Raw genomic sequence first — 16,929 nt, forward strand, 5'->3', positions numbered from 1 at the left:
CATCAACTCCAGCCAGTCTTTATGAGTTTCTCTAGGTTGTTTGCATAAGGCAAATAATCCAGATTGACAAAGGGGTTTAGGCACCTAAAGAAGTACACAAGTGCTTAGTGGGATTCGCAGAAGTGCCTGACTCAGGTGCCTGATTCTGATGCACTTTTCATGGCACACAGGCACTGCTGAAAATCATACGAGGCCCATCCCTGCACTTGTAGACACTGAGACACCATTGTAACTCTGATGACTAGTGACAGAGCACCCTGCAGCACATACAAAAGTCTGCAATTCTGGGAGCTTCTGACACGCCGGGGGGCTGGAGTAGCTATGCGAGTGTGTCACTCTGGTGTGCTCTGCTGTGTCCTCAGCTGCTGCCATCCAGGACAGACGGTGCTGATCCAGACACGCAGGCCAGCTGCAGTAATACTCAGGAGGTGCCTGAGACACCAGGACAAAGGCCTCCAGCACCCCAGGCCCTGTGTTTAGAAGACCCTGGAACCAGGTCCCCTGGACTAACATTGTGCCCAGTAAGTTCTGACCCACAAGGGTCTGGCCCCAGAAGCCCACAGTTTGGGATTCTCCTCAGCCAGGCAGACTCGCTCCTTCAGTCGAAGCTACTTTCTGTCCTGCCGGCGATTTCTGCCTGTTTTGTGGCAGCGCCACACGCTGTGGGGTGGGGAAGGAAGAGGCATTTCCGTTGGGGCCTGTTCTCAGTCCTTTCCGCGCAGACACCGTGGGCTGCTAGAGTTGCTGAGCCAATCTGCTCAGGCGCTCGGGGTGGGATGGGACGCGGGGCAGGTTCTCCAGCGACCCCTCGGCTGCACTCAACAAGCAACTTGAATGGGCTTTGCAGGCCATTGGGGCTTTCTCAGCACAAGCTGGGCTCCTGGGAGGAGGGGCTAGAGAGGGAGGAAATGGGGTGGCCCTTGGGGTCCCAGCACTGGCTGAGAGGCTCCCATCTCTTCTCAGGCAGAGGGGGCGAGGGGAGCGGATGAAAGACTGAGGAAACCTCGGCACCTGTTGAGGCTTTTTAAGAAAAGGGCTCAGCCGGAGTCTCCACGCTCACTAGGCCCTGCCAGCCTCCCGCGGAGACAGACTATTCCAGGGCAGCTGCCCAATGGAAATACTCCGTCCCAACAGGCTTTGTCCCTGTTCATTGCAGACCCCCGGGGAGCAGCTTTCCTCAGCCCAGCCCCAAGCCCTGCTGATGAGAGCCGTGAAGGGTCTGACAACACCCACCCTGGAGCGATTTAAAGCCGCAGAGGAAGAGCTGAGGGCCATCGTATCTCTACACGGAGACAAGATGGAGAGAGTAAGAGACTCCCGCCGTGGGGCAGAGGATGCTGTGCAGAGAGGGGGAGGGGAGAATTTCCTCTCCTAGGAAACCGTTCCTGGGACATGCTGGCATGGTGCTTTGAAGGTTGGCTCAGCCCCTTTCCATTCATCGCTTGGCCGCGGGGATCCGCGGCGTCAGGTTTGTAACGTGCTCTCTGCCCGCTGGAGCTCTGACACGTCCCTGAGGACAGCCCAGCCACACTGAAGGTGCCGAGAGCCCCAGCCCTGGCAGCCCAGCACTTACCTAGTCTGCCGATGGGCCTCCACATTAGGCTCCAGGAGCAGACATGGTTTCCTCAGACATGCTGCAGGGCCTTGTTTGTCCAGCTGAAGTATCAGGAGGAATTTGGCTTTGCACTTTTCTCTCTGTCTCTCCCAAGCTCTGATCCTGTTGCCCATCCCCACAGATCTGAGTGTCTGCCCCCCTGAATTAGATTGGCCTAGGGAGGTCTCTGGCAGACTTCATTTCTACATCCCCTGGGTAGGAGGCTCTCGGTATCATTTACTCCCCTGATTAATGAAACTCCACCACCCTCCTGGGAGGTAGGAATTGAACCCATTGGATACCTGGGGAAACTGAAGTCCAGAGAGCTCCTTGACTTGCCCAAGCCTGCGCAGGTGGGTTATTGAGAAAGGAATCAGGGTTCATGTTCCCTACAGTTCTTTAAACGTTGCCTTTTATCACTCAGCCTGGAAATAGGTGACATTCCCGCCCTTCTCCAAATACCGCCTGCCCATGGCGCGTCAGTGCAGACTTATTCCCTTCCTGGGCTTTGGCTTTCCTGGAAACTCGGAGACTCATAAACGAACCGAATCCTCAGCCTGAGCTTCCTCCCCAAACCTGCCTGTTCCTCGGGTTCCCTGCAGGTCGTCCCTGTCTCTGGCCAAGTTCCCTGTTTCCAGCAGGTCCCGGCGGGAAGTTAACAAATGGCCCCTCGATCAGCAGATTGATTTGTGCCGGGCTCTACCTCCTGCTAGCAGAACAGGTCAACAGAATCCAGCCACCCGGGTTGTAGCTCCTGCTCCTTGTTCAGGAGAGGAAAGAGCAATGATCGATTCCTCATGGAAGAGCCCTAGGGGGTGGCTTGTCCCTTTCGGGTCTGTCTACCCTGTGCTGCAAACTCTGCAGCAGGAGCCGTAAAGCCTGGCCCTATGGACTTGGGCTCCCAGGGCTGGCACTGTGGGGCCAAACAGCAATGCAGCCTCTTCTGGGCTTGGGCTGGAACTTGAGCTCTGAAGCCAGGGGAGGAGGGGGCTTCAGAGCCTGGGCTCCAGCCCAAGTCACCATGTCTGCACTGCTGTTCTGAGTGCCACAGCCTGAGCCCGAGGTTAGAGACCCGGCTTTAAGATTTGTTACGGCAGGTTTTAAAATCCCACAGTGTAGAGGTTCTCCATAGGGCTGGGGCCTGGAGCTGGCTAGTCCCATCCACGTAGCCCTGCCTGCCATCGCTGGGATGGGCTCTGGGGTACATCCGTAGAACCAGCTGGGTTTGGAGCAGTGCTTCTCTACCTGGGACATCCTCAGGGGCAAAGAGATAGTATTGGATGTGGCCCACACGGAAACTAGGTTGATAACCACTGGTCTGGAGGAACTGATCGTGGTAGAAAGAGCAACAGGAAGTTGCAGAGATGGAGGAAAGGCTCCTGCAGGGAAGCCCTTGAGAGCAGGGCTGCGAGCAGTTTGCTAAGGCAGGGAAGGCCCTGGGACATCAGGGGAGTTTGAGCTGTGCCCACGGTCAGGTTTTGGGGAAGGCTTTTGTGTGTGTTTCTGAGCCTAAGGTGCTAAACCAGACCTCAGGAAGACTGGGGTTCCTGTACTTGTCAAAGCCTCTTTCTTGAGATTATGGAGGAGTAGAGATGGGAAAGTGAGGTGAGAGGCAGTTTGCAGGGCTGCCAGATGGGGTTACCTGGGAGGAGGTCACTCATTGATAAATCCATCCCTCAACTTTCTGGCTTTCTTCCAGGTTGGAGATGTTGTTGGAAGGATCTTAATGTGGCTAGACGACGTCTGTGATCCCAGAGCCAGAAAAGCAGCGCTGAGGGCCACAGCCTTGCTGGCTCGCTCCCACCCCCAGGATGTGGTTCTGAGCTGTGTGGCGCACACGCTGTCATCGGACAGGTAGGGAGCTGCTCTGTTATCACCTCGGGCCATTATTTCTCTTCCTGCTCCTACTGACAGGCCACCGTCCGGGAAGGGTCTGTCAGGCTCACACAGTTGGAGGGAGTTTCCTGCGGTGAAGAGAGCTGTCCATTCTCACTAAGAGGACATGCCCAGGCACAGCCACTGAGGAGCCAACCCCTCCTCCTGCACTCCCCAGGATGGAGACGTGCCAGTTTTCTGGAGAATTCCAGCATTGTCCTGATTTCGATGGGTCACTCCACTTGCTCTCTGATCCAGTACAGGGCCAATAAATGACTTGGGGCTCACTCCACATCCCTGGGTCATGAGGTCTGGCTGCTCCCTATTGCGTGAGAGAGGGCAGAGATGGAAAAGGCCCATGAGGCCCATCTGTCTGTCCCCTGGGGACCAGTGCAGGATTGTTACCTGTAGTCAGATCCCTAGTTATTCCATGGCTGAGGAAGTGCTGAGAAAATGCACTCATCCTTATGGAGCTGTACAGCAGAGATAAATCTCTTAAGACACAAATTTCCAGCCCTTATTGTTGCAACAAAAAAAAAAATCATCCACACATGACCTGAGCGTAAATGCAGTGCAGCCTGCCTGAGTCTGCAGACAGCCGGGAATAATGGCTCTGAGCGGAGTGAGTGCCTCTTTTCATCTGAGTCCTGCTGGTTATTGCCGATGACTTTGCAGAGTCATCCAGCTGAGGTGTTTATAACACAATCCCCATGTGCCTAGGGGCCGTGAAACCCAACTGGACCCTAGCCAGAGGTCAAAACGCCGGCTTTCCTCGGCATCCTCTGCAGTGCAGTTCTGCACTGACCACAGACAAATCTGTGTCACATGGGAGAGCAAATTGAAGAGCAGCACGAAAGAAATTGACTTTCTTACCCAATGCAGTTACCAGAGGAATACAGTGCTGGTTTTCATATTGATTTGAATGTTTGATTTGTAAACCTTTCAGGTTTGAATTCCTTGAAACAGCCACAGTGCTTTCCAGGGTCTGTGCTCAGAAGCTATAGAAACTTGGCAGCGTTGGCACAGAATTTCAGCCAAGCTTCCTGAAGATCTCAAATCCAGGCCATTTACTCTTGATTTGTCCAACCTAATTCTCAATGTCCCCAGGGCTTGACCACCATGTCCGACCTTCCTCACCAAACTTGGAAGTCCAATGACTGGAGTCTTTTGGATCCATCTGCAGTCTTCCTCTGCAGATGCCTGCGAGGACCAGCAGTGCTTAGATCAGCAAGAATGGAGAGAAGAGAGGAGGGGGATTTCAGTACTAGTTTCCTTCCATCTCTGTCCCACTGGGCAGTACAATCTCCCCTTCCAAACTCCTGAGTCCTCTCCTATCAGGTCATGTTCTGATTCAGTGTCTGACCCCGCCCACCACACTGCAGTAGGATTGAGCTGTTAAGAGACACTTGGCCAAACGCTGGGTCTCAGTTACACCCCCAAATAGCCAGAGTAACTCCAGTGAGGTCAGGCAAGTTCCTCGGGACTGACCCTAGCGTAACAGAGCAGAATTTTGCACAGTCTGGGGGTCACAGTTTGGTGGTCACTCTGTGGTCAGTACATGGTCACTGTCTTGGAAACAGCGGTTGTAGCTTCAGGAACAATAGCCCATTAGGTGAAAGGAATAAATACAACGTTCTCTGAAGGGACTTGCCCTGCCTCAGCCTCTCTGCACCAATCGGTGTGTCCTCTGAGAGATGCCTTTCCTGCCTACACGCCAAGTCTCTCCCTGGGGAGGGCAAGAGGTGGCCAAGCAGGGAAGGTCAGACTTCTGTTTCTGAATTTGCAGATGTGCCATTGAGCTGTGGAAGGCCTTGGGTGAAGAACCACAGCTCACCAGGGAGGTGCTGCAGCAGCTGCTGGACAAGCTCCAGCAGAGACGCCGGGAGGAGAAGAGCGGCAATGTGTCTCTGGCTGTAAGTGAGATTTGAGATGTCACTTTGCCAACCCGCCACCGCAGGGAGGATGGTGCATCTGTGTGTGCGCGGGAGCTTCACCCCTTCTTAGCTTCAGGCCATGGCTCCACTACACAATGAAGTCGACCTAACTTACCTCGGCATACAGCCGCCACAGCAATTCCATCCCTTGTGTGTGTCTGCACTTTGCTGCTCGTGTCGGCAGTGCACGTCCTCGCCAGAAGCGCTCGTCTTGATTGTACGGTCAGGGTGGGGAGGCTCCTGAAAGCCAGTTGACGTAAGCGACGCGGTGTCTACACTGACACTGCATCGACCTAACTGCATCAACCTGGACTCTCTGCCACTCGTGGAGAGATTTTTAATTATTATTGTTATTAATTTGGAACCGAGGGGCAGTTCTGCCGACGGGAAGGAAATTCCATAGTTAGGGTGATGCTGGGTGAGCGGCCTTGCGTTGACCTAACTCTGTAGTGCAGACTAGGCCTTAGTGTGTCCTGGCCACCTCCTAGCAAACCAAAGACGTGTAAAGAAAGTTTCCCCCAGGTAAAAGTTACAGATCTGAAGTGGTTTATCTGCTGGTCCCCTGGCTCAGTTGTCTTCTGCTCTAGATGGCCCTTTAGTGAGCAGCTGCAGTTTCGGTGTCTCTTGGCTCTGTAAACTGTGACTAGAGAGCTTCCCAGCATGGGATCATGAGATGTCCAGTACTTTTGACTTGGCCAGAAACACTGGGCCTATGCGAACGGATCTCCTCAGGATGGTTTCAGCCCGTCCAGTCATGGCTGGAAAGCCAAAGCACAGGGTCTGCACCATTAAGAGAAACAACGGGGAATAACGTCATCCAGACTCTTCTGATCTTTCCATAGGGCTCCATCCTGCTTTCGTTCCAGGAATGGGTGATGGTTCTGGAGCCTCAAAATGTCTCCTCCCCTCTCAGGAGCCAATCCTCTTTTCTAATACCCTGTGGAGGAAATGAGACATGAGAAAAGGACAATAGCGAATGGCAATGGGGGCAGGTGGCAGATTGGGATAGTTGACTGAAATTCTTTTCCCCCTCCAGGCAATGAGGACCATTTACGAGGTCCTTTTCCTGTGGGGATACCGAGAAGCCATCCTGGAAATGTATCCCCAGATGCTCATCCTCTGCGTCAGGCAAGTGCAGTATGTGATGGAGCTGCGCTTGCCAGGGACCTACGGGGCCAGCGAGACATCCAGCCCCGAGGAGGGGTCCAGCTGCCTCAGCCCCCTAAGGTAATGACTGAAAGGAAAAGGAAGAACAGATTTGTTCTGCTAAACACGTGTGCTCTGTTCATGGCCATCATTTGTTCGGGTGCTGTAGTTCGCCCAGGCTCAGTTTGGTGCAGGTCTCTCTTGAGGGGAAAGGGTTGAGAGCCGTGTGTTCTTGTGAGTCACACTCGCTCATCTGACTCCGTCCACAGGCCAGCTGCTTTCACTCCACAGTCAGGCAGCAGTCATGTTTGTGCATCCATCCCCATGTGCCACCTGCCAAAGCGTCAGTGGAAACACAGAGCGCCAGAGGCCACCTCAGGTGCTGTAAACTGACACAGCTTTGCTCGCTTACACCAACTAAGGATCTGGCCGCACATGCCCGCTTGTGTCCTGTTACCTGCCACAGTAAAGAATCAAGTATTCAACCGTATTGAGTGATGACACCAACCATCTTAAGAAGCTAGTGTCAGTAACTGGTTACAAACTCAATGAATCTGCAGTGTAGACAGGGCCCCTTGGGAAGGGAAGCACCATGATATCACACTGGATCTATCCTCGGGGTCGCTAGCTACTGCTGACCATGCTGTGTGTCCCAGGGCTTGTGCAGATTTGCCATGCTTGGGGGTGATCTCGTTGCCTGACACTGGGATTTTTTTGTCTTTAGCACATCAGTGGAGGCTGTGAAGACTCTTTTTTCCATGCCCGGATACTGGAAGGAATTTGCCGGCATCCAGTTACAGCAGGGTTGGGACATGATATCCTCCCGATATTACTACTCGCAGGGGGTTGGCCTAATTGCAAGGTAGGAGCCCAAAGTTTCCTCTTCATTGGGTCTCTCTTGGCAATGGGATTTCCGTGTGAAATATTCCTCTGTTCCAGCTGCCATCTCAGCCCAGCAACTAGTGAGGAACTCTCTCTCCCCCTTGATAACCACAAGGGACTTTCTGTTCCATGTTCCAGAGCCATGATCGAGTTTGAGAACCCTCAGCTCCCTGCAGTTTTCAGAGAGGCCGTCACCATTGTCCAGAGTCAGAAGGAGGATGAGCAGAGACATATCGCCATGACTTTCTGCACTGAGGTGAGATTCATTAATTGACAGGCACAAGTGGGCTTTCTGCAGAGCAGCTCAGGCCAGTAAGCTCTGGGGCACATTGTCAGGAGCTCAGCAGCCTACAGCCAGCTAGCTCCTCTCCACACATGGATGGCTGTGGGGCACGGCAGAGAGAGGGAGGGAGAGACAGGGTGAGATCGCCCCTGGCTGGATGTGCCTAGATGGGATCATATGACAAGAGGAGATGTTTCACCACTGCCCCAAGGCCATGCTTGTCTCCTCACCTTTTCTTGGGGTCTGCTTTTCTTCTGCCCCAGGGGATGTTCCATGGCACTCAATGGGGCCTGGAGATTCCCCTTTCCCTGCGGGTTTATTTGTGACTTATACATTAGTCTAACTTCTGGGAATGAACCAACTGAAAGAGCAGCAACTGGCTCCCTACACACCAGAGACTTTGTACGGGAGTAAGTGGCCATTTGGTAAAGATGACTGTCCAGGGAACAGACCCCACAGGAAGACCTCTGCTCCTCAACCGGATGTTGATTTGGCTCTTTCCAGTTGCTCCAGAGTCCTTCCATTGAGACGATAGTGACAAAATCAGAGCTCAAGGCGCAGCTCATGGAATGGACCCAGGACAAAAATCCCATCATACGTAGGCTCAGTCTGCGAGGCCTTGGCAGTGTTGTGCTCCAGCCAGCAAAGGTGAGAGGCGTGGATTGCCCGGGGACCGAGGAAGCCGATGTCTATCGAATAGCTCAGAAATGAGAGCGAGATCCCCACACAAGCCTTGTTGTTTAACGCACGGCACTCAAATGTTGGAGGTGCGTTACTGAGCGAATCAAGGCATGACATGGTCCCTGCTCCCGTGAGCTGACCCCTGATTGCAGATGTGATGCAATGGGAGAGGCGGGGTGAGCAAAGACAAAGGTTACAGTGAGCAGTTGGCACTGAGTGAGAGGAGAATGACTTTCTGCCCCGTTGGGGGGCTGTGCCAGCCGTGGTTTCTCATAGGTGGGAGTGGGATGGTCCAGCATGTGCTCCAGGCTGTCACCCAGGATAGTAATGAGCTGCCTTCTTCATTCCTGCAGGTGCAATTGTTACGGGCCCAGCTGCCAGCAATCATGGACACGTTCGATGACAGGAATGGAGTGTGTGTCATGGAGGCCATGCATAAAGCTGGAGACATCATCTACCTCCTCGACGGGGAGGGGCTTGGCTCCATCTCCCAGGACATTGCAGTCAGCCTTCGCCCCTTCATTGATGACGTAAGGCTTGGAACCGCAGGAGAAGCCCATTTCCCCCCCCCCTCCACCTGCCTCTGATGCCCTTGTGTCTCTCTCCCCATCCCCTTGCCTCCCGCCCCTCAGCCCTGCCATGGAGCCTCCTAGGAGTGCCCCTGCCATGGGTGGGGAATCTCCTGCTCCGCCACCTCCCTGTCAGAGCTCTTCTCGGCAAACCTCAGCCTCAGCGCCCTGCTCCCAGCCCCTGCTGCAGCCTGGCCTGGGGGAGAGGGGCTGGCACTGGGCAGATGACCAGCTGTCTGGAGAACACCAGCCCCCAAAGAGGTGGAGATTCCCAGCAGGAAAGAGGTGGGTCGGGAATGGCCCGGCTCTCAGGGGAACTGAAGAGCAAAAGAACTGCTGTGTTTTGTAGCAGCACATCCCTGCAAGGCTCCAGCAGCTGCTTCTCCCCTTCCCCAGACCAGTCTCCAGCAGCCTTCCCACCCCCTCCCCTAATCTTCTAGGGGTCTAGGGTTCGGTGCTCTCCAGACAGAAATTGCGTCTGGGACACCAAGGGGCTGCACTGCCCTGCACAGTGTCTCAGGCCCTGTTCTGCACAAGTTGTCTATGGCGCTAGCCTGGTGGCCTCACTGCTCCCGCCAGCGAAGTCAGTTAACACAGGGGGAACCGGAGCAGCGGGCGGATTATGACTCTGTCGCGTTATGCTCTGATACTGCCTGGGTTTAACCGGGCTTCCCCACTCCCTGTGTGTCATTGCCAGGAGAGGGGCAATGTGCGCTCCGCTGCCATTTTACTGCTTGGCAAGGTGTTGAGCAGGGTGAAGGACCCGGACAAAGGCCTGGTGCAGCAGGAAATGATCAACTGCTTGCTCCCGCTGCTGCTGCATCTCGAAGACCAGGAGGAGCGTGTGACACTGGTAAGTGCCACCGTCCTTATTTCCTTATAAGCAAAGAGCCAGAATCCCCTGGGGCCCCCACTCCATTAATGGCCAGAGCCTCTTGCCCAAGCAGAGTCTTCTCCTCCCTGCTTCACTCCATGCTGGAGTCTAGGGCCTCATCCATCCCCACAGCACATAGCACAATTTGGAAGAAAAGCCTTCTTCTGGGAAAGAGTCCTGACCCTCTACTGCAAAGACAGGCCTCAGGCCTTTGGGCTGCTGCATCCAAAGGTTCCCAACAAGAGGCAGCAAAAGAAAAGGGAGCATAAATCTGTAAGTGCCCTTCGGTTCAGGGAGCTGGTATCTGCCCACAGCCTTCTGGAAAGTGGGTGCAGCTGCCCTGCCTTCTTCCCTGGAGCTCCTGAGAGACCTTCTCCAGCAGGTCCTCGCTTCCCAACATTCACCGGACGTTGCCTTCTTTCGTTGGGCCAACTGGGATGTGGAGGGAAGCCTGATCCGTGTGCCTCTTTGGTCCGACTCTTTGGGATCCCAAAGCTGACTCACGCTCTCATACAGTTTCTTTGCATAGAAGGACTGAGTTGTGGAGATCTCTTATGACCTTTTCCAGGGCCTCCCATAGGGGGGCACTGGGTCTGGGACAACCCCCCCCCGTCCACCTCCCACCCCCACTCCACCCCTTCCTCCAAGCCCCCACTCCACCTTTTCCCACCCCTGCTCCTCCCCCATCCCACCCCTATTTCTCCCCTCCTCCCAAGCCCCTGCCCTCTCCTCTCCCGAGCGACGTTGGGTGCTGGCGAGGTGGGGTATAACTTAGTCGGGCCGGGACTACTGCTGCTGGCCCCAGCACAGCCCAGGTCCTGCGTCCCGTGAAGTGCGGGGCCACCCAAAGCAGAGGGCCCTGGGCAACCGCCCCAAACCATCCAAAGACAGGACGGCTCTGGCTGTCTCCAGCCAAGTCTCAGTTCCCTCTCCTGAGCACAGTCCTGTGTAGAACAAATAACAGGAATCTCCACTAGCAGGAAAAGGGAGAGAAAAGGGACAGGGGAAGGTTCGATGTCCCCCAGACAATCCCTCTCTCAGTGAGAACCCTCTTGGTCTCACCTTCTCTTGCAGAGATGTAAACTGACGCTCTTCCGCTGCGCAGTGTTTCTCAGGTGGGCTCATTTGAAGAGACTGTTCCGCAGCATGGCCTGGGATGGCTCCTCACAGCTCCTGAAGTGTGTCTGGAAGTGCTTGGTAGGTGGATTCCTTGTGCCTTGAGAGTGGTGAATGGTGACTTGAGGGAGACCTTTCTAACCCCACACCCTGAGTACCCATCCGCTTCGGTCGGGCGGCAGGACTCTATTCCAGGCTCTCTGCTGGTTCATTTCTGCATGAGTTACAATCCCTTCACATTTTTCAAATTTTTCTCCACAACTGTCAGACCTCCAAACTTGTGTCTTTTAAAATGAAAGCTGAGGTTCTGGAGAACACACTAGTAACTCCAGAGAGGTGCTGCTATGGTGTATGGGCTCATACTGGCTGTTGCTTTGCCCTGGCTGTGTGCTTTGGCTTTCCTGGCCCCTTCGCTGTGGGAAGAACATGTCATTTGTATATTGCGCATTTCTTCCTTCTTCCCTCCTAGATGCAGAACAACGAGAGACACATCCCCAAATTCCTGTTCCAGGCCTTAGAGTACCTGGAAAGCTCACAGACAACAATAAGACATTCTGCAGCCCTGTTCATTGGTAAGCAGAGAAATTCACTTGATCTTTTTTGAACTGCTTCCTTCAAAGCCCTTTTCTAGACTTCTGGTGTGTGTGTGTGAGAGAGAGAGAGAGACAGAATTAACATGTATTCCAAGATTAAGGGAGCAATTTAGCTGTATTGATTGCACCAACTTCCCCTGCCCACAACAACTCTTTGGCTGCGCCTAGTGGAAACCCGCATGATGTGAATTCAATCTCCTTTGGAAATCAGCCTCTCAGTAACTTCTGTGCATCAGATGCTTTATGTGCTTTGTGAGCAGATGGAAGGAATGTATTGAATTTCCCAAGGGCTGTCTTGGGGGAATGGCTGCACCTTTAGCAGTTTTCAGCGAAGGATTTGAAAAGTAATGAGATCCATTGTATGTCTAGGAAAAACTATCCGCCATTACTGCGACTTGTTGTCTGAAACCGTGACTGAAGATGGCATCTCCCGCCTGTATGAAGGTAAGGCTTTGTGTGTTTGTGCCTCTGTGGGAAGTACAGGGGTGCAGCACAAGGCCTGAACACAGGTTTGAATGTGTCCCTCTCTGGCTAAGGACAGCGTTTAAAGAAGAAGGATGGCCACACGAGCTTTCATCGAGGTCCCACAAGATGTGTACGGGAGCAGGGGATAACCATCCCTAGCTCCTAGCATAGAGGTAGCCTTAGAGCTGTGTGGGGAGACTGTCTTCAGAAAGGTCAGAAAGTCTCTAAAGGAAGGCCGGACAGAATTGAAAAGGGCTGTTGTTATTATTAAGCATGATGATGATGATGACAATTACCCTCTGTAGGGAAAAATTCATCACCTGCCCTCTCTGTAATGGAGTGATTGCAGGCCAGGGAACCACTCCGAGGTTGGTTATCAGCTCATAGGAAATCCCCTGAGTGCACATGGGAAACATCTTTCCCTGTGACCTCTTAAGGAATGAAGGCACAGGGCCACAAAGGATTTCAGTCTAAATTCCTTTGCGGATCTGTGCATAAATGTTTGATGATTTAACACCTCTGCTGTTGACACTTTTTTGTTACGTCCCAGGAACAATTGCCCCCACCTGCCTGTGTTTTAGTGTGTGGACATGTGTGTGGACGTGTGTATCCTGGGGGAGGGGGAAGTTACGCACAGAATGGGGTCTCCTCTCTGTCCAGGGCTATTTTGGGAGTAGCAGAGTTGTTGTTTCTGTGCCCGCAGACTCTTGGGTAGTTAATAGCATGTGGCGACGGCCATCTGAAGGGGAGATTTCCTAGGCACCAGTCACATCAGCACCATGGGGCTTTCAACCCGTTTCCTCTTTGTTTCAGCTTTTCAGGAAGTGCCTTTGACATCTGACATGACCACAGGGTGGATCCTCAGGAGATATTACAAATGGCTGCAGAAGCTTGGAAATCTTGTGTCAGGTTCTGCATTCGACTAGGGAACTGTGACCGACACAGAAGACCTCTTTGTCCTGCTATGGTACGTCCAACAGACGCTTATCAACTTTTTGGTGTCCCGAGCCTCTGTTTGCCAGAAGCTGGGAATGGGTGACAGGGGATTGATCACTACATGATTACCTGTCTGTTCATTCGCTCTGGGGCACCTGGCATTGGCCACTGTCAGAAGACAGGATACTGGGCTAGATGGACCTTTGGTCTGACCCAGTTTGGCCTTTCTTATGTTCTTATATTTGGAACCGGGACTGAACAATGAGGTGGATATTGGCAGATGACACAAAATTATGTAGAAAAACAACAAGGAGTCTGGTGGCACCTTAAAAACCAACAGATTTATTTGGGCATAAGCTTTCGTGAGTAAAAACCTCACTTCTTCAAGGCCACACAGGCATGAGAGACAGGATAGCGGCACGGACTCTGGTCTCTGGGCCACACAGCCCCGACGGAGAGGGCGGCCGCACGGACTCTGGTCTCTGGGCCACACAGCCCCGACGGAGAGGGCGGACGCACGGACTGTGGTCGTTGGACCACACAGCCGCAATGGAGAGGGCGGCCGCACGGACTGTGGTCGTTGGACCCCACAGCCCCGACGGAGAGGGCGACCGCACGGACTCTGGTCGTTGGGCCCTACAGCCCCGAAGGAGAGGGCGGCCGCACGGACTGTGGTCGTTGGGCCACACAGCCCCGACGGAGAGGGCGGCCGCACGGACTCTGGTCGTTGGGCCACACAGCCCCGACGGAGAGGGCAGCCGCTCGGACTCTGCTCATTGGACCCCACAGCCCCGACAGAGAGGGCGGCCGCACGGACTCTGGTCATTGGGCCAGACGGCCCCGACGGAGCGGGCGGCCGTATGGACTGTGGTCGTTGGGCCACACAGCCCCGACGGAGAGGGCGGCCGCACGGACTGTGGTCGTTGGACCCCACAGCCCCGACGGAGAGGGCAGCTGCTCGGACTCTGCTCATTAGACCCCACAGCCCCGACGGAGAGGGCGGCCGCACGGACTCTGGTAATTGGGCCAGACGGCCCCGACGGAGCGGGCGGCCGTATGGACTGTGGTCGTTGGGCCACACAGCCCCGACGGAGAGGGCGGACGCACGGACTGTGGTCGTTGGACCACACAGCCGCAATGGAGAGGGCGGCCGCACGGACTCTGGTCGTTGGGCCCCACAGCCCCGACGGAGAGGGCGACCGCACGGACTGTGGTCGTTGGACCCCACAGCCCCGACGGAGAGGGCGACCGCACGGACTCTGGTCGTTGGGCCCTACAGCCCTGACGGAGAGGGCGGCCGCACGGACTGTGGTCGTTGGGCCACACAGCCCCGACGGAGAGGGCAGCCGCACAGACTGTGGTCTCTGGGCCACACAGCCCCGACGGAGAGGGCGGCCGCATGGACTCTGGTCGTTGGGCCAGACGGCCCCGACGGAGCAGGTGGCCACACGGACTCTGGTCGTTGGGCCACACAGCCCTGACGGAGAGGGCGGCCGCACGGACTCACCAAATAGGGTTAGTGCCATGGTGGGGAGACCTGCCCGCGAGAGGGGCCCATTACCCCTCCATGAAATCCCCCCACTGTCCTCTACTAATCGGTCAGGGTTTCACACACACCCTTTAGGCCATCCCAGAAGGGAAATGTATCGATCAGAATAGGTAGTGCCCGAAGGTCTAGGCAAGAAGCCGCCGATCTCTGGAGCTCCATGTTTGCGTGGCTGGCAGCATCGCCCTGGAAGTCGCAACACAACGCTGCGTGGAAGAGGCCGTCTCGTTCCAAGGGTGTCTTTTGCAGAAATCACGGCCTAGACTTCAGGCTATACCTGTTCTGATTTGTACATGTTTCCCTTCTGAGATGGCCTAAGGTAGGAGTGAAACCCTCACCAATTGGTAAAGGGTGGTGGGGGGACTTCTTAGAGGGATCACGGGATCCTTTTGCGGGCAGGTCACTCCACTACAGCACTTCCTTGTTTGGTCAAATCCCCTCTCGGGGTGGTTCTACAGGGCTGACGCCCACTTCAATTGATAGAGGACAGAGGGAGGAGATATCAGAGGAGATATACAACCCCCTTCTGGATGGGTCACCCTGTCCCGGAATATCCCCCGATTGGTCAAATCCAGTCTCCCGGTGTGTAAAATGCTGGTTGCCCCTGCCAAATTTTAGTAAAAGAAGGGACGAAAGGCATGGATCTTTTGGGTTATATATAAGGTGGCCATCTTGGACTTTGGAAAAAATGTTGTGACCTTTTGCCATTTGCCATATTATTTTGGGTTGGGAAGCACACTCCCACGCACGGATTGAATCCGCGTAGATAGGGTCTAACATCCAGGCAGAGACGACGCAAAGAGGGATAGGGAGGGGTTTTAGTTAGGTCTATACTCGCCCGTTCCTGCGTCCAGCATAGAAGTCCATCCCTAATGTCCAATGTCAAGAGAACAGTGTCCGTCCATCGCTGTTACTGCAAGAGAAAGTAGAGAGAACATCAACATTACCTCATGGGTCTAATTGTTTGTGAGAGTGGAGCAGTTCCAGAGTTAAAGTTTTGTTAATCCGACTCTTCTCTATCCTATCCTAACCCTTTTCCCCGTAGTAAATGATGTCTGGTTTGTGTGGTTACCACTGTGTGGCCTTATTTTCTTGTGCTAAGGCAAGCTCTGATAGACGAGCTTTACAAAGGGGACCATGTGGGAAGAATTTACTGTAAGATTTCCCTGCATCTACTGAATGGGGTTTGGGTTCTGCCCTCTTTAAAGGAAGGAAAAATCCTTACAGGTGATCCTACAGGGCTGAAACCCACTGTGATTACTTAGTAATCTGTCCTACTCACCACGATGTTTGTGACCCTGTGTATCATAGGGAGGTAGCCCATGGGGCATTAGGAATCTTTTGATTTCAAATGGACACTTGTGGTGTACAGATGAAGGACAACATTCAAATCCAATGTGCACAGAGACTGTATGGACACTGAACGTATTGAGTACATACTTTTATCTTTAATCTGTTCATTAAACAAAGACAAAGGAGCAGGGTTAGGAGGCTGGGCACTGACTTCCCCAGGATCATTCCTCTCCTAGTAATTCCCATTACAAATCTCCTGTCAAGGAAGAGCCTGAGGAAGTGTGATCAGTGGAACTACCCGGAGCACCAGAGAAATCAGGGCCCTGAGCTGAGAAACAACAAGCCTCAGCCAGTTCACGTTAATTCACTGTCCTCAGCACAGAAACCCCTGAAGCACCTGAGGATTACTTGAAAGGTTTTATAGACTAACAAATTTATTAGAGCATAAGCTTTCGTGGATGCATCCGAAGAAGTGGGCTGTAGTCCACGAAAGCTTATGCTCTAATAAATTGGTTAGTCTCTAAGGTGCCACAAGTACTCCTGTTCTTTTTGCGGATACAGACTAACACGGCTTCTACTCTGAAATTTGAAAGGTTTTGAGAGGGTTGGGTCTGCAGAGCTAGAGATGAAGCCTATTAACGGCTGGTAAATCAAGGACAGAGTATAATTTTTCATGTGGCTAAGGGTGTGGATGTGGTCACCCACAGCAGAAATGCATCTTTGTGTTGAGATCCCAGGGAGGAGGGGGAAATCCCAGAAGCTAAGAGAGACAGAGAAAGTCTCTTTGACACCCCGGCAGTAGGGAGAAGCAGCGTGTCTCCAGCAGCAAAGGGAGGTGCCGAGATGAACTCCTGCAGCAGTGCCCTCAGAGACAAAGGGGTCCAAGAGGTGCCTGTCACTGAACAAGCTGTTCCAATTGTTCACAGCCAGAGTTCTGCAGTTGAGGAAAGCATAGACCTGGCCCTAGAGAGCACCACGGATGGTGGCTTACAGGGGGCGCCAGGAAAGGAAAACAGGGAAAGGCCTTTTGAAGAAGATGGGAAAATGTCTAGGAAAGCTTCAGTGGGAGAGAACGAAAGCCCTGACCAACCCTCTCAGCAGGTGTGTGTGCCCAGCCAGGACCCTGGGGAAGTCATGTTGTT

General features: G+C 53.8%; 2 protein-coding genes across 2 annotated transcripts; both read left to right on the forward strand.

Moving 5' to 3' along the window:
- The first annotated feature begins 290 nt into the window (after nt 1-290).
- Nucleotides 291-6,634, forward strand: LOC135978186 (maestro heat-like repeat family member 5). Its single transcript, XM_065579219.1, has 5 exons — nt 291-521; nt 1,157-1,306; nt 3,294-3,448; nt 5,256-5,382; nt 6,440-6,634. The coding sequence occupies exons 2-5, from the start codon at nt 1,202-1,204 to the stop codon at nt 6,632-6,634; spliced, it is 582 nt and encodes a 193-aa protein (XP_065435291.1). The 5' UTR covers nt 291-521; nt 1,157-1,201.
- Nucleotides 6,635-7,383: 749 nt separating this feature from the next.
- On the forward strand, nt 7,384-10,239 carry LOC135978188 (maestro heat-like repeat family member 5). Its single transcript, XM_065579221.1, has 4 exons — nt 7,384-7,687; nt 8,219-8,362; nt 8,749-8,925; nt 9,662-10,239. Exons 1-4 carry the CDS (start codon nt 7,454-7,456, stop codon nt 9,845-9,847), a joined length of 741 nt encoding a protein of 246 aa, XP_065435293.1. The 5' UTR covers nt 7,384-7,453; the 3' UTR covers nt 9,848-10,239.
- The last annotated feature ends 6,690 nt before the right edge of the window (nt 10,240-16,929 follow it).

This window comes from Chrysemys picta, unplaced genomic scaffold (genome assembly GCF_011386835.1).
Source record: "Chrysemys picta bellii isolate R12L10 unplaced genomic scaffold, ASM1138683v2 scaf158, whole genome shotgun sequence".
NCBI classification, from domain to species: domain Eukaryota; kingdom Metazoa; phylum Chordata; order Testudines; family Emydidae; genus Chrysemys; species Chrysemys picta.

Coding starts and splice junctions, on each gene's coding strand:
- LOC135978188 (XM_065579221.1), top strand. CDS start 7,454: ATGGGATTTCCGTGTGAAATATTCCTCTGTTCCAGCTGCCATCTCAGC. Junction 7,688..8,218: donor CCATGACTTTCTGCACTGAG/GTGAGATTCATT, acceptor GGCTCTTTCCAG/TTGCTCCAGAGTCCTTCCAT. Junction 8,926..9,661: donor TTCGCCCCTTCATTGATGAC/GTAAGGCTTGGA, acceptor TGTCATTGCCAG/GAGAGGGGCAATGTGCGCTC.
- LOC135978186 (XM_065579219.1), top strand. CDS start 1,202: ATGAGAGCCGTGAAGGGTCTGACAACACCCACCCTGGAGCGATTTAAA. Junction 1,307..3,293: donor ACGGAGACAAGATGGAGAGA/GTAAGAGACTCC, acceptor GCTTTCTTCCAG/GTTGGAGATGTTGTTGGAAG. Junction 5,383..6,439: donor GCGGCAATGTGTCTCTGGCT/GTAAGTGAGATT, acceptor TTCCCCCTCCAG/GCAATGAGGACCATTTACGA.